General features: G+C 37.0%; 1 protein-coding gene across 3 annotated transcripts in view; it reads right to left on the bottom strand.

Annotated features, from left to right (window-relative positions):
- LOC124645643 (fibronectin type-III domain-containing protein 3a) overlaps positions 1-17,362 on the bottom strand; it is a 53,812-nt gene that overhangs the window by 5,645 nt on the left and 30,805 nt on the right. The window contains exons 1-4 of one of the 3 annotated variants that reach the window (XM_047185466.1): positions 9,429-9,718; positions 7,477-7,709; positions 5,074-5,261; positions 107-305 (exon numbers count right to left, since the gene is read on the bottom strand). In XM_047185466.1, the coding sequence (XP_047041422.1) occupies positions 107-305; positions 5,074-5,261; positions 7,477-7,645 (556 nt within the window). In that variant the 5' untranslated portion in view covers positions 7,646-7,709; positions 9,429-9,718. Of the gene's footprint in view, positions 1-106; positions 306-910; positions 1,371-5,073; positions 5,262-7,476; positions 7,710-9,428; positions 9,719-17,362 lie in introns of those variants that run through there. The other 2 variants (XM_047185465.1, XM_047185467.1) reach the window with 2 other exon arrangements.

Below are 17,362 nucleotides of genomic sequence, written 5' to 3'. Positions count from 1 at the left end.
CAGTACATATTAACTCTCTGGTTGTTGTCCATTTAAAAACATACAATATCAAAATACGGAATTGACTGTTTGTTAAGCTATCAAAAAAAAAATCCTATACACTAACCAATGCCATTATTCCTATTGGTCTGCTTCCGTTCTAGTTTCTGTTTTAGCTTAGAGTACTGTCGCTGGGTCCTCTCGTCCTTCTGGAAGACTGCCGGCGGCGGTGGGGAATGCTGCATGTGGTGTGGAACATGGTGGAAATGTGGTGGATACCCGGTACTGTAGTAATGTTGTGGACCCCCGGTACCATTAGTAGGAGCCTGGAACAAAAGAAATTACATTTAATGAAAGTTCAAATTATGCTAAGACAATGGAATTACCATACTATATAAATTAATAACTATTTTCCGGGGTTTCATCTGCCTCCCTCATGCGTCACCCACGGAAAAGGTATCTTACCAAAATTAAAAGGATTTATCAATTTACAGAGTAGTCTCAGAGCCTTAATAATTTACGACATAAACTGTGATAAATTAAAACAGACTGTCTAGCTTGTAAATAAATTAAATTTATTATGTACATTTAAGTACATATAACAAACAATGCAAAAATTCATAAAATAAACTGTTTACCGCATATTTCAATAGTCATAACATTATTTTTTACATTATTTTATTACTAAGGTATACCTACATATTCTTGCTAAAGTGAGTAAAACAGTGCCGCAGTTTGATAAAAATAAATAATCCAAGGGTGTACTATATGCGATTATAATAAACATAAAGTAGACCTATTAAATGAAAGGCATAATCACAATTTATTTTTGTAAAATAACCAAGAATCAGTACCTCTTGAAACTAACATATTGTAGGCAGACCAGAATATAATGAGCAACAAATATTTTGTGAACTGCTGTTACACCAACCTTTATATTGCCTTCCTGCTGGGAATTGTCGACTTTATTTCGGTCACCTTCACTCATCTTTCTTAAATTATATTTTACAAGATTCCAGTTGAGATTTGAGTCGGTTATGTGAACGTCACTGCCACGTACTACCTACAGCCAACTGTTTTCGTGATAACAGTCCACTACACAATCATACGCGACCGTATAACTTCGCCACGATTAGATTAACGTCGCATACCGCGCAACTCTATTTAATCACCTACTCACCGAAAATAGTCGGATAACTCGACACGCCTGTGCACAAATTTAAAAGCGAAATGTAAATATACGCGGTTAAATTTACAAGCGAAACAATCGAATGTATCAGGCGAATTTTGTTTACACAGAAGTTTCACGCCATAATAGCATTGTCTTCAAAAGGTATACTTATTTCATGAGCATAATATCGTAGAATTAAATCCAACATTTAGCCATGTAAAATTGCTAACTTTTTGTAAAAACAATATTTGTTGATACTCGTTTTCTAATAAATAAACATTGATTTTTTTACACCCGTTACAAAATAAACAAGTCAATGAACTCCATGTTTGGCGTCTCACGTCAAATAGCTTTTAATTTTGACACTGACAGTAGCATAACGTTTGCAAAGCATGATGAAGTTTAAGGTGTATACTATACACATACTATACACATTGTAGTGTAGGTCAATTATTGTAACAATTGCACCTTATTTAACTTACATATTTAATGTTAGCGTAGACCAAGGCGTGTTTCCTGATTTAATGAAACACAGCAAAGTAGTTCCTTTATTTAAATCGGGAAATAGTAAGGAATCGAATAACTATAGACCCATTTCTGTCTTACCGGTTCTCAGCAAGGTATTTGAAAAGTTGATGCTTGAACAGATGTTGCGCCATTTCAATAAAAACTCCATCTTTCACAAAGAACAATACGGTTTCACTAAAGGTCGCTGTACAACCGATGCTGGTGTAACTTTGATCAAGCACATCTTTAAGGCTTGGGAGGAAGCTGAAGACTCTATTGGAATCTTCTGCGATCTCTCAAAAGCGTTTGACTGTGTAAATCACGAAACGCTTTTGCGAAAGCTAGAGCATTACGGAATAAAAGATACTTCTCTCCAGCTGTTAAAATCATATCTAAATGGTCGGCAACTTAAAGTTCAAGTCAATGGCGTAAATTCACGAGGTTCAGTGATGGCAATGGGCGTACCACAAGGTTCTATATTAGGTCCGTTCCTCTTTTTAGTTTACATAAATGATTTGCCCTATTTATTTGATAATCAACCTAAAATGGTGTTGTTTGCCGATGACACTTCTCTTATTTTTAATATTGATCGACGTAGACGTACCTTAGACGACGTAAACAATTCCATTCTCCAGGTTCAAAATTGGTTCAACGCAAATAACTTGGCTCTTAATGGAAAAAAAACAAAATGCATTCGTTTTTCATTGCCAAATGTAAAAAGTAGTGAATGTGACATTATACTTAATAGTGAAAAACTAGAATTTATAAATCAAACAGTTTTCCTGGGAATCACTCTTGACAAAAAACTACAGTGGGGACCCCACATTACATCTCTTGCGGGTCGTCTTAGCTCGGCCGCTTATGCTATTAGAAAGGTAAGGCAGCTAGCGGACGTAGAAACAGCTAGACTAGTATATTTTAGTTACTTCCACAGCATCATGTCGTACGGCATTCTGCTGTGGGGACGAGCTGCTGACATTGAATGCATATTTATCTTACAAAAGCGAGCTGTCAGAGCTATGTACAACTTACGTGGTCGTGAATCTCTTAGGGAACTGTTTAAAAAAATTAATATCATGACCGTACCTTGCCAATTTATTTATGAAAATATCATGTATGTTAGGAAAAACCTACATTTCTTTGATAAAATATGTGATAGACATAATTATAACACTAGAAATAAAAATAAAATAGCTATCCCGCAGTTTAGATTATCTAAAGTACATACATCTTTCATGGGATATTGTGTCAAATGTTATAATAAAATACCAGACAACATTCTGGAACTTAATGACATGCGGTTTAAAACTCATATAAAAGCCACACTTTGTAAGCAAGCATATTATAAATTAGAAGATTACATTCAAGATAAAAATGCTTGGAAACATGCTGGTCCTGCTCCATAGGACATACTGACAATATCTAATTAATTAACAAATTAAAATTACACCAGCAAGTAAAATTGTATTCATCTTTTGATTATTTGTTTGTAATTTTGTACCAAAATATAAACCAATTTGTAAATGTGAACACCATGTAGCATTTTAATTGTCATTTTATCCTCATTTGTCTTTGCGATTCTACATGATCTTCGCATGCTGTTACTGTATGTATCAATACATACAAACTGTAATACCATATTATTTTTAAAAAAGAGTAACCATGGAGTTTCTTGCCCGTTCTTCTCCATAGGAAGCTACTTTTGGAATGGGCAACTAGAATCAAACTTAGTTATAATTTTGACGTTCATAAGTGCTTGTAAAGGCCTAAATGAAATAAATGATTTGACTTTGACTTTGACTTTGTATGAAAATAAATATTCGACGCGGACGACATGGACATTAGCATTATTTAGGTAGCTCAATAATAATAAAATAACATATTTTATTTATCTCTACATTTCAGTATAATAAAGAAAATCATTTATTACGTGGAAAGTCCAATTCCAATGTACGTAATATAATTCCACGACTTTACTCAAGATTGTAATGTACTTACTTAATAACGCTCGTGTCCTATTAAAGTCAATAAAAATTGCACTATACCTAGTTCAGTATTAGCGGCTGATTGTCAATTCAATGATTGTAAGGAGTGTTATTAGCGTACAGCGGCCTTGGTGGGGCAGTGAACTGAATAAGGTATTCTCCGGACAATACATCGAGAAGACATGAATTTTTTTTAATTACTGTTTTGCCCTGGCATCTCTATGCCATTACATTTGCCATTTATATACGTTTGCGGAAAACTACCGAAAGCATTTTTAAATACTGGCTACTTTTTATCTATGTGGAAGTAGTTCGCTTGAGGTAAAACTGCGGGCGGAAGCTAGTAAAGTAATATTGTAAAATAACTACGATTACTAGTAATTGGTCAATGAAGGTAAAACTAACAAACAGTTAACAAGAACTTTATTAGATAACAAGAACCCACAACTGCATGTAAGAATTACAAGATTGTTGGCGCACTAGATTTTGTCCTGTATGCTTACGAGGATAAAGTAGGAAATCCTAGCTACACTTGAGTGAATAGAATTCTTTCGATTATCCTGATGCACACCACCATATAGATAGGTAGTCAGCACGTATAGTTATTAAAGAACACTATTCACGCTCTAGAATACCGAAGCGTGTCGCTTTAGATCCTGGTTACACATATGGCGTACGTGAGTCAGGATTCCTTAGAAGGACTAAGTAGTTCCCTGACAAAACAAGGATCTAATAAATAAAGGAAATCGTATTAGCTTTATCCCGGATAAGCCTAATTAGAGATAGCCGCAGTTTATTATACGTCTTATGTTCTTACACGATCTCGGAGACGACATATTATGTGAGGAAACTGCGTGACAGATGGATGTTTGTTCACAGAATAGCTGGTTACTGAGCAATTATAATGGTAATTGGCAAAACGTGACGTTTTTTGTGACTTACTTATTCAAATTAATCGTCCAAAACAACATTAGCTTACTTTTTTACTGGTTAGAAAACCAAAGGCACACTTTTTGCCCTTGTACGTAATCAACGTTAACGTAGGGTTTTATATTGAAGACGTAAATAGCAGTCGGAAAATTAACTAAATTTTAGATTTAGTTCCTTTTATGTGAAAGGAACTCCTGCACACAGAAACCTCAACGAATAACTTCCCGCATTTGGAGTAAAAGTTGATGTACAATCATAGAAAACCAAGACATGTCCTGGGTCCTTCCTCTCTTCTACATCCCTAAATCATTTTCGTTCCCCAAATGATCAAACCCCTATTAAACCTATTCAGCCTTACTAGAAAAACTAAAACATCTGTAGAACACTTGTCTAAAAAAAGTGTGGTTGCAAAACGGACCTTATTTCAACGTCATAATCTAACATTTTCAGACGTTTAAAAGTTCTTATGGTACGATAGATATTTTAAATTAGTATACTCACGTAATGGTGTGGCGGCTGATGATGAGGCGGTGGTTGGTGATGCGGCGGCTGGTGGTGCTGCGGCTGATGGTGCGCTGCGTGGTGGGGGTGCGCCTGCGCATGCACCAGGTAGTGGCGCATGCTCTCGTCCAGCACGGGCGGCATCATGGGCGGCATCATTGTACCTGATGGCACTACGGGCATGCCACCTGGAATATTTAAAATGACGAATTTACAAACTGTATTGGTGAATGCTCATTCAGTTTGGGAGACAGGTCCTATCCTGCAATAATAACTAAGTATAATCTTTGTAGTTTTCAGAAAATTGTGGAATATTTTGCTAACGAATTTTTGACATCTTCAAAACAAGTAGCTTCTCAATTCGCTTTATGGTTTGAGTCAATATGCTTTAATATGTTTGAAATAGTAAAACATCTGTATTAGGCGAATACATCATTATGTTCAAGAGGCCTTTAAATTTTAACGATACATACATCTGTAATTAAAACCTAAAAGTTTTATCGTCAAATGTATTAATTAACTCTAACCAATTCATGGCGGATAGGATGTGTGTGATAACCATTTTAATATGAAACATTGATGATATCACCGTATGTAGCTTTAAAGCAATTATAAAAATGTCGCCGTGTCCATATAAGGTTTGATTTTATCTAATGTGAGCGGATTTAAACGAGTATAATTAAGTTCATTAATATATCACACTTAAGTAAAATGTCAACAGTTTTAGAAATATATTTTCTGTAATGTTCGGATTTAGGTAGATGGCAATGATTGTATGGTACTGCCTGAGTGACGTATTGTATTGCAGTGAACAGAGTTTTACAAAGATTCTACTTAATAATGGTATCTAACAAATATTCAAAACTGTAGGTGATGAGTAGGTATTTTGGTCTCCAAACATTAAAAATATCATTCGATTTTTTTTCTGGCGCTTCTATGACGGCCTTGTTGATTTACTTGGAAAAAACTCATCCATCATTATCGATCATGCTAATGAATATTATTGCTTAAAAATTCGAGAAAAAATTCAAAAATATCGACAAAAAATCTGATATTCAACTTATTGCGAGAATACACGTATTGTTGTTTAATGTTTATATTTACTTGTTGATAAGATAAATAATAATCAAAAAGATAATGGCTAGATATAATTTATGTATGTATTCAGTATAAACACAGCTGATAATGTTTGCATGCCGATTCCAGCTCGCGTGCTACGAATACGGGATAGATTACCGTGGCCGGTGCCACGTCACGGGTGGGTTCATTTAGCTTTATTTTGACATCGACGGCCGCCGTTCCGGCCCGTAACTTTGCGGTTATGAATGAACGTGTTTTGGGCGTTCGTAGAAAAGGTTCTTTGTGGGATCATCCGCTTTGGTATGAGCGTATCAACCGCCCGCGGCGGAAACGAGCTGCATAGCTGAGGCCGGCTGGCAGGCGATGCAACGCGACCGCACTCTTGAGCAATGCCGTGCACTAGGAATCCCACGAGAGCCTTGAAGCTCTTTGTTTCAACTCACTAGAAGGGTTTTTTCCCAGTTTTAATTCGCTACGGTTGCTTAAGTTTCTGACACAACCACTAATTGAATGTGGTTTCCCGAGCTGCTATTTTTAGTCACCCTAATTACTGCTTTAGAAAACGAAATTATAGTGGTAAACAAATTCCAAATACGTTGTACCTAGCTGTCATTGTTTCCATTTTGAATTTTTAAATAATCTTTTCTAGGAAGCTGATTATTTAATTACATTTTGAAACAACTCAGTATCTACCTAACTACAACAAAAACAGAAGTTGATAAATTATATTATGTAGAAATACCACTTAACTAGAACATAAATAAAACAGCGATAGTAAAAATAAGCCGTTACGAGCAAAAATTAACCCAACCGGTTATTTACAGATGATAAGGTTTAAATAAAATTCGCATTCATTAGTAAAAGTATTTAAAATAGTCAACTGCAATAAACATTGTTCTATTTAGCAACAATAAAACAATCGCGCGATACGCTATCAACTTTATGTAAAAACGCATTTCTCTTTTGAAACTAGGAATTTTAAAACTGGTTGTAATGCCATTAAACCAAGTAGACATGCAGTAATTTATTGATAACAATGATAGACATGTTTTCTACAAAACACGCCCAGTTCAACGAACAAAGGCTCCTGAAGGCCAGTCTTGAAATTTCAAAGAGGGCCCAATAGTGCCAAAGCTTGCCGGGGCTTCGGGATTGTTCGAAAGAAGCCGCGGCCCTAGTGCATGAAGGGCACTTGGTGGGTTTTAGTCAGTAAGAGTCTGACACTCTGACGATGCACCCACAGCGGGAGAGGTATATATGATGATCCCCCAAAAAAAAAGGCCTGCGCAAAATGCTCGGAAGTACTAGAAGCATTGGACTCACCATATTCAGGGAGCACGGTACACATATGCGCGTGCTGAGGATGCTGCGAGGGGTGAGGACACATCTCCTGCGGCACGTAGTACTGTTCGGGAGGGTAGTACTCTCCGTAGTAGCCGTCGCCGGGGCCGCCGCCGCCCCCGCCACCCTCCGCGACGCCCACGCCCACCATGGTCGATACTAACACTGCATGGCACGCTGGCGCCCGCGCCGCATCCGATTCACGAGACAACGATCTGGGGACAACAGAAAAACACAAAATAAATACATTATTCTATGGTACAACAAACATGGCTTGCCAGACATCTGGGTCTGCATAGCTGACTGACGGCAGAGCTCTCGTCTCTACAACCGAATGCTTATTTCTGCAATGCTAGCCAGTTTTATGTTCTTCCGGACTTCAAATTCATATTTGAGATACAAGGTGCTAAATGAAGGATGCTTAATATTGCCGGATTCTAAGACTAAGGACTTTGGAGTCAGACTCGATTATCAAGGCATAGAAAGACTATGGAACCTTTCCTGCATCTGGGAGCTTAGGGCAGATTGAAAAAGTAGATGCTTATCTCCCAATAATTGATTATCCTTGTCCTTCAAGAAAAATATACAGTTTACAAACTTAGTTGATGCAGGTTTGAAATTGAAGGTACGAATATATAATGCCCCCCTTCTCTTGGGCCAATCGGCGGCCTAACAAATAAGATGACAATGCATAACGCTGCGCTTATTAAATTATGTTGTCTATCGAAGTTTTTGTTCGCCATAGTGTTATTAAAGTTCCGTAGTCGAGCGAACCGTTACGATTTGTCCGTTCACCCGATGTCATCGTCGTCACGCTTTTTTACCTTAATGGGTGAGCAGTACTGTAAGCGGTACTCAAATAAGGCGCCTCGATATTGTTTCAATCAAACTAACACATCAGGTACTGGCCGGTAATTATCACAAATGCTGGTAAGCTATGACAGTCAGCCCCTACAGGTTATAATTTAAAGTTATAAATTGGAATGCAATTTGCACCAACGTAATAAAAAATGTGTTTAGGTAATCTCAAACATTGAGAAGACGTTAAAAGTCGACTGGACGCCTAAGTTTAACGTCAACGGTGCTATGTAAGTATCCACTTATTATTTACTAAGTCATATTTACAAACAGAGCTAAATAAAGCATTTTTAGACTGAAATCGGCAACCACAAAATTCCCATTCACGTCAGTCAGTCATGTGTAAATAAAAATGACGAATAAGCTATGTATTTTAGAAGTAATTCTAAACCCCTATTTGACGCGTTTCTATAAGCAGCAAGATTCGCCAGGCCAGGAGTTGCATCACATTTCTAAAGTTGATTTTGTCTAGTGGATGCATTAGCGCGGCAAGTTGCACAAGGCACATCGTAATGATATCGACACATCCGTGTGAGCACGTCGTGACCGTATTTGCCTTTTAAATGGGGTGCTGTCATGGCACCTCACGAGTTCTGCGTGGATGAGCCAGCAATCTGTGTCAGTGATTGTGCTATGAGCGGAGCTCCTTGAAAACAACCGAGCTTGTGCCTACTCGCTGCAAGAAAAAAGTTCAATCTGCGTCTCTATGGCTAAATTACAGTCTCATCTTCGCGGTATTTATGCGACCTCTTTTCATACATGCATATTTTTTTTCTCACTAATCTAAGCTTCGTTTTAGTTGTAATAAATTACGTTACGCTTTGTTGTTGTTATTAAAACGACCTGCTGACAGAATATTGTAATTAGTTAAGTAATCAAAGCAAAAAAAGTAATTCGAACTTTTTATAACGTCCAAAAAAAACAAACGTGGTGTTCGTGTTACAAGAATTACTGTTTATTTTGCTAGCCTGAATTTCCCATTTACGTACTACATTTCAAAGAAACGGTTTTCCTCCTATCTTAACAGCAAAATCAAAAGCACAAAATTTTGCGGTTAATGATTGTTTATTGCTTACCTGATAGTTTCTGACCACCGATTAGTAAAACAAGTTTTTTTTTTAATCAAAGACACGAATACATCGAAGTAAATATTTTTTATCACTAAATAATAAACCTTATTACACGTTTCTTATGAGATTCTAGCACAAACATTCGCATTGACGGCTTAGTGTACACACTCATAATAATTAAATGTAAGTAATTTGATCCTTCAGTGCTTGCTGGAGTAATTGTTAAGGTTTTTGTGTGAATTACATGAATGAGTCGAATGGCTGCGTGCCGCGTACGTTGTTCGTTGACTCACCGAATCAACAATACCTACGTGGAGTCATTCATGTGCGTGGAAGGGCACATTGTGGTTGCACATTGCGCACTTCAAAAACTGTTACAATATTATATTCATTATTTAGGTGAAGCGATAATTTGTAATGCTCATTGCTCGCTGTGTCATTGCCGTCAAGTTTATTTATAAATTGCACTTTAATGTTAATTATAACTCCGTATCCCAGCGACCAACGTCACTTTATTGTTGATGTCATTTATTAATTAATTTATTATTATATAGTTGCCAAATAATCGATTTTTTTGCTTTTGCCGATTTCGAGAAATCGTCAACAATGCTAGCTTCACCATAAGCTGGCATGGATTATAAGATAAAAGTAAAGGTAAAATAAACAAAATCACTACAAATTTGTTGCTAATTTGTTGCTGTATAACCAAAATAAATTTGAGGTGCAAAAATATTTTTTTTTTCAAATAGAAAATTTTTATTTGCTTTGCGCGCTTGAATGTCAATTGTTTCATGAAAAAAATATGAAATAAATTTGTTGCTCGTCACAGAACTGTTCCTTGTCACTTAGAGAACCAGCAACTAAATAGACACCCGACGATCGGGTGTCTTGAACTTCGGTGACTAACAAACCGGCCATGCTAGCTTGAATGTCGATTTTTCCGGTGAAAAACGTTGAAATGAATTTGTTGCTCGTCACAGAGGTGATTAATGTCTCTCAGAGAACCAGCAACTAAATAGACACCCGACGATCGGGTGTCTTGAACTTCGGTGACTAACAAACCGGCCATGCTGGCTTGAATGTCGATTTTTCCGGTGAAAAACGTTGAAATGAATTTGTTGCTCGTCACAGAGGTGATTAATGTCTCTCAGAGAACCAGCAACTAAATAGACACCCGACGATCGGGTGTCTTGAACTTCGGTGACTAACAAACCGGCCATGCTGGCTTGAATGTCGATTTTTCCGGTGAAAAACGTGGAAATAAATTTGTTGCTCTTCGCAGAACTGTTAGGCATCGATCGGAGAACCAGCAACTAAATAGACACCCGTTGATCGGGTGTCTTGAACTTCGGTGACTAACAAACCGGCCATGCTGGCTTGAATGTCGATTTTTCCGGTGAAAAACGTTGAAATGAATTTGTTGCTCGTCACAGAGGTGATTAATGTCACTTAGAGAACCAGCAACTAAATAAATAGGAGAGCTCAAAATAACACACAAGTCAAATTGTTGAGCTCTCATAAATTGACGAGCTCAAAAACATCGCAACAAACGGCAACATTCGAACGCTTAATGTATCTAGCGGGAAGTTACAGGAATGGCCTTTTAGGGTCATCCGATTTCGATAATTTTTTTTTTGCTTATTAGCGCTCTCAAGGATGGCTTAGAAAAATAGAATTCAAAAAAAAAGCGAAAAAAATATAAAATTGAAAAATAAAAAAATATTAATACTGAATACTAGTCACCAATGTTACCAGTTGATTACGTGGCTATAAGAGTATACTAAAATTAATCAATATATAGTTTCTGGAAAGTACTCAATGCTTAGTTCATTTTTAATGCCAAAGAAGAAATCGTGACTCAGATGATATTTTTTTGTTTGTAAAAATAATTACAGTTCGTTCAGTAATGATTTATATTGTTTTCTATTATATATTAGACCAAGTTGGTTTAAATTTTCAGGAAATCTAAGTTTGATGAAATTTCTTTAGAATGACAAAGATTGGTACTCATCGGTCAAGCTATTCGAAAGTTATAAGCGATTCACATACTTATTCTTACACATATATACAGCTAGGGTGTCACCCTCGTGGAAGTGGTCAAGGAAGCTTCCTAGAACCTCAAAACGTTAAGATCTGATTTTTAGATTTTTAACGAAAAGTTGCTGGTTCTCTGAGAGACATTAATCACCTCTGTGACGAGCAACAAATTCATTTCAACGTTTTTCACCCGAAAAATCGACATTCAAGCCAGCACGGCCGGTTTGTTAGTCACCGAAGTTCAAGACACCCGATCGTCGGGTGTCTATTTAGTTGCTGGTTCTCTGAGAGACATTAATCACCTCTGTGACGAGCAACAAATTCATTTCAACGTTTTTCACCGGAAAAATCGACATTCAAGCCAGCATGGCCGGTTTGTTAGTCACCGAAGTTCAAGACACCCGATCAACAGGTGTCTATTTAGTTGCTGGTTCTCCGATCGATGCCTAACAGTTCTGCGAAGAGCAACAAATTTATTTCCACGTTTTTCACCGGAAAAATCGACATTCAAGTCAGCATGGCCGGTTTGTTAGTCACCGAAGTTCAAGACACCCGATCGTCGGGTGTCTATTTAGTTGCTGGTTCTCTGAGAGACATTAATCACCTCTGTGACGAGCAACAAATTCATTTCAACGTTTTTCACCGGAAAAATCGACATTCAAGCCAGCATGGCCGGTTTGTTAGTCACCGAAGTTCAAGACACCCGATCGTCCGGTGTCTATTTAGTTGCTGGTTCTCTGAGAGACATTAATCACCTCTGTGACGAGCAACAAATTCATTTCAACGTTTTTCACCGGAAAAATCGACATTCAAGCCAGCATGGCCGGTTTGTTAGTCACCGAAGTTCAAGACACCCGATCGTCGGGTGTCTATTTAGTTGCTGGTTCTCTAAGTGACAAGGAACAGTTCTGTGACGAGCAACAAATTTATTTCATATTTTTTTCATGAAACAATTGACATTCAAGCGCGCAAAGCAAATAAAAATTTTCTATTTGAAAAAAAAAAAATATTTTTGCACCTCAAATTTATTTTGGTTATACAGCAACAAATTAGCAACAAATTTGTAGTGATTTTGTTTATTTTACCTTAACTTTTATCTTATAATCCATGCCAGCTTATGGTGAAGCTAGCATTGTTGACGATTTCTCGAAATCGGCAAAAGCAAAAAAATCGATTATTTGGCAACTAATTAGCAACAAATTAGCAACAAATTTTGAGCTTTTTTTTTTTAATTTTTGCCCACTTTGTACTGCCAGCTTTTTAGAGCTCAACAAGTTAACCTTTATGTAGCAACATTATCAAAACAATTGTAACATTATTTATAACATTTGTAACGAGAACGTTTTTAAATATGGTTGAACTTTACCCTTCAGATTACAGTTTCGTCAAATTATTATTTCGAAATATCAGTTCATTTTAACGATTTCGACCACGAACTTTGAACTCGATTTTGGAAAACAAAAATTATGTTAGGTATTCACAAGAGATATTAAAAAAATATGATGTCTTTAGTTTTTGGGGTAAAACCTTTGAAGTGGTCTCAACTTTGACTCGAAACCTGTTTTTCTACGATCTTGATTTGCATAGCTCTAGATTTAGTTTTGAAGTATAAAACGTAGCTGAAACAAAAGAACCCGACACACAGAGCCCCTGACTTGGGCCTTCTAAATTACAGGTCCATGAGTCATCGCCGTCTGGCTTCCATGTTAGGCAGTAAAGCTACTTTCTGTATGTACGTCATTATGTCCATTTTGTTGTGCAAATTTAAATATTAACAGAATTCGTAGAAATACTGTGTGTCTACGCGCTTCTGTTGCTAACGAAGCGCCAGGACACGTTTTGTGCGGAGGCCCGTCTTTATGCTCGAAGGAGTCTTTAATTAACTTATTATATTAGCGATATTTCTTTATTTCATGGTGATCTTTGTCAAGTATTTTATTCCTTAATTCGGTAAGCAAATGGGTCTCCTGTCTTCTATTCAATACAATGTATCGCTTATAATAACCGAGCAATCAATTTCAATTTCAATTCACATCCACAAAAAGATGGATGTGTTTCTTCAATTTGGATACGCTGTCCTAAAACGGTTGCAATAAATTAAAAGCTGTCATTCGAGGACGCCGATTCTCCTAAGTTAATAATGTCAAAATCGAATAGAAATCGAATCGCAATATGATCGCAATAGCAGTTTTAACCATATCGGGCATTCTGCTACTAATAAAAGACCAATCGTATTCGATTGACATTTGATTGGTGTGCGATTGGTCTGCTATTTTGGTAATTTTGGTCTATACGGTAGTTTGCTGTACAATCATTTTGCAATCGTAAATCATTTGCAGACAAAATGATTCATTATTGAATGACAGAAAAGGATAAAAACGTTTATTTCAAAGAAAAAATAGCGGAATGCCACATACGCATCAATCGTAATCGAGTCGGGATCGGATCTCAGTCGAATCGAGTCGAACGTCAATCGAATGTTGCTTATGTAAAATAAGGAGAATCGGGCCCCAGTCTTTATGTATATGTATGTACTTATTTATTTCTGTGAACAGCTTATGTACAAGGTCATAGGCATATGGCCTATGCTATCAGTAGACATTTATTTTTTAGACCACTCTGTATTTTTAATAGTTTTTCTGTTGTTTTTGTCAACTTTGTTGCTTTACCGTTTAAAGTGTATGTTAAGTTTACAGTTAAAGGACAGAACGGTAAAACAGGGTGAATAGTTGCTTACATAGTTGACATTTGAGCGTCTGTTTTTAAATACTTTTTCATCAATAATTTTTTGAACGGTTTGCACATATTTTCTGTTTTTTTTTTTTTTTTTGAGTTAATTAAGTATTTTATTAATCTTTAATACATTTATATACAAACTTACTATTCTACTTCTAATATATTTTCTGCTTTTCTTTTTGGAGCTTCAAAGCTAGGATCAATACTCTGTCATACTAAATCTCTTTTTTCAAATTCTTGGTTCTCTCTGGTTTTACAATCAGAAACTGCAAAGCCAACATCAGAAGACCTATGTATCGGACATACAATTTTTGAGCGGTGCGAGGCGTGGCGCACTGATACAATGAATTTACCCAGCGTCGCCTACCATTGGCCTCGATCCAGGAATAGGCCATCCACAGTTCAAGTGTACTCCGTTTCCGGTATATAGTTTTACGCCCGGCTGTCGGCATAGTATTTTGTAATGCAGTCGTTGTACATTTAAGTCCACTTAACTTTAGTCTATGGGAGTTGCGCGTTTATTGATTTTGTTTTGATGTTCCTTGTGTAATGTTATATGCGTCTATTCAGAGGTGCCAGTCAATAACTAACATTCATTATTGAATAGCTGCTAGTTAAAGTTCCTTCCGTAAAATCTATTTACTGCCTAGGTACTTGTACTTGTTTTCCACAAAAAGCTTCTACAATGTATGCTCGTATTGTTTCCAAGAAGCCGACAAATTAGGAGAATGCACTACTTGACTTTTAAGACTTTCAGAGAAAGGATGAAGTTCTACTTGACATTTAAATGCCATTGTGTCTTAAAACTAGTTTCAACTTTTATCATTTCCTTATTCCTTTGTTTAATAAGACCATACTGAAAAGATTAACACCCAATTTGCATATTAATCAAATTTTCTGCTTGTAGTCGTGTGGGTGTCGGGAGGATTTTAGGTTAATTTTTTCATGAAAGGCTGCTGAAGCTGGGCGGAGTGCGTCAATGCGTGGGCGCCGCGTGGTGGGCGGGCGGCGCCCTCCGGCCTCTACTCTCGTACCCACTCGCTCACCTCCGAAATAACAAAAGCCGCTACGCCTACGTCCCGAAAGGGTAAATTGCCCCAATATTGTCGCGCGGAAACTATGCTAAAGTTTTTCGATATCGAAAATTTTGAATTTGAAAGTATTTAAGGCGACGAATCGGTAAACAATAATTCCATAACCGGCACGCGCATCTAAGGGGCCAAGAGGGGACGGAGCGTCTGAGCGGGGCAAGGATTACAATACGCGCGCTAGCTTATAACTAAAAGTCTTAAGCGACAAAATGGTTTTGTAATTTTATTATTTAGAAATGATAATTTGATAAAAATTCCTTCCACAATTTTAAAGAGTATGTATATACTCAACTACTAAAAAAGTTAAGAGGCTTAAATCGGCCCCGTTTGCCCATAATATGTGAATCTCTTTTTAAAAAGAGGTATGTTTGATATATTTTTCTCTGTTATAAAAGTTCCCTAATCATGTTTTGAAGTCTAACAAAATAAGGTTTATATCATGAACTTTCAGGTAACCAAGTTGTATTTTGATCCGTTTTGTATTTACTGAGAAAAATTGAGATCCTTGGCGCCAAAATTTCCAATTCGTCCTCTTAAGTAATAATAGGGATCTTAGGAGCTGAGTCATATGGGGCCAGGCTCACCGGCAGACGGACTGATAGAGATGACGCACTCTTAAAAATGCATGATAAATGTGTCGGCTCTGTATCATACAACTTTGTTTGTGTCAGTGGGAAAACATCTCTATCGAAGTGGGCGTATTATTTTTAATTAATAAAATTAATGATAAATTCCATTCTGAAAGGCAAAAACTTCTTTCAATCCAGTCACAGTCGATTAGCTCGAGTCATAATGATGATTAACTCCATAACTCTTTTTGGGCTGTTAGCAACAGGTAGGAAAAACCATTACGCAATATGTATACAGGTAATTTGATAATAGTCTAAGCTTTTTCGGTCCAGACCATTGTTTCGATGTTGATGTATGGGCAAAATATTATAGTTCTAAAAGCTTCGTGACGGCTAGACTAGTGCGTGGGAGGAGTGACGCGGCGTTCACTTGTGCGAGAAATTACCCATACGGTAAGGCGAAAACCTTTTTGTTACTATTATAATACTCCTTAAACCGTCGCTAAGTGACGGCTGATGTGACCGTTCCTGTCTGTTGAAAACAAGCACCTAATGAACGAAAAATAACATTATTACAATGTCATGCGGTCTGAGCGATTCTTGGGAATGGTTATGCTTGGTGAAATTTTACACTGAAGGGGCTGGCGATTGATAGCGCTTATAACATTGTCAACTTGACATGTTAAGTTAAACCTTAACTTTCCTACTTTTTCTTTTCTAAGTTTGTTTTGAAGACTTGCTTACAACACTGGTGTCTATAGTTTTTACTCTCTTGGCATTGCTGGTACTGGCAAAATAATTCTCTAGTATGGAGTTTTCTAAATCTGTATAACTAGCCCAATACGTATGTCTTGTGTGAGCTGAGATTTACTTACAGATCATCACAATGTATACAGTTCGCAGCTAGTGAGCGGGTGCGGATCAATCATAACAGCCACTTCTCGCTACCGACCTCAGTCCACATTTGCTATGTAAATTAATTCTTGGAACGTCTCAGTCGCTCGTAGTTCGAGACGCACTCAATTCTTCCTTTTGCAGTGCACGATATTCGGGATTCCCGGCTGGGAATGTTTAACGGACACCGACAACCTCATGGGTTTTGATCTTCACAGATGTGGGAAATTTTGGCAGAAATCAGTAACTTGTCGCAATAAACATATTTTACGACAGAACAAAGATACAATATGACAACTGTGACACATACTCAGCTATTTGCAAGACAAAGAACATGAATATGTCATAGTCGGTCGTGCACTGACCTAGGAATTGTACCTAATAGTCTATACGTGCCAACGACAACTTGGATCTTAGCTCTACGTGGAAACGTGGCTCTAGCTTAACGACTTTAGTCGTTGTTTCAATATCCTTCTTATCTCTATGTCACTATAACTCAAGTTTCTCGATGTTTCATGTAAATAGACAGAATAATTCTTTTTCTTTTTTATTCAATTTGATATGAAGTGCTAAATAATTATCAAACAGCTAGTAATTTAAAAATTTATACAAA

Source organism: Helicoverpa zea, chromosome 3 (assembly GCF_022581195.2).
Source record: "Helicoverpa zea isolate HzStark_Cry1AcR chromosome 3, ilHelZeax1.1, whole genome shotgun sequence".
Lineage (NCBI taxonomy): Eukaryota > Metazoa > Arthropoda > Insecta > Lepidoptera > Noctuidae > Helicoverpa > Helicoverpa zea.
The sequence above is the reverse complement of the archived record's forward strand: the minus strand, read 5'-3'. Positions and strand labels throughout refer to the sequence as shown.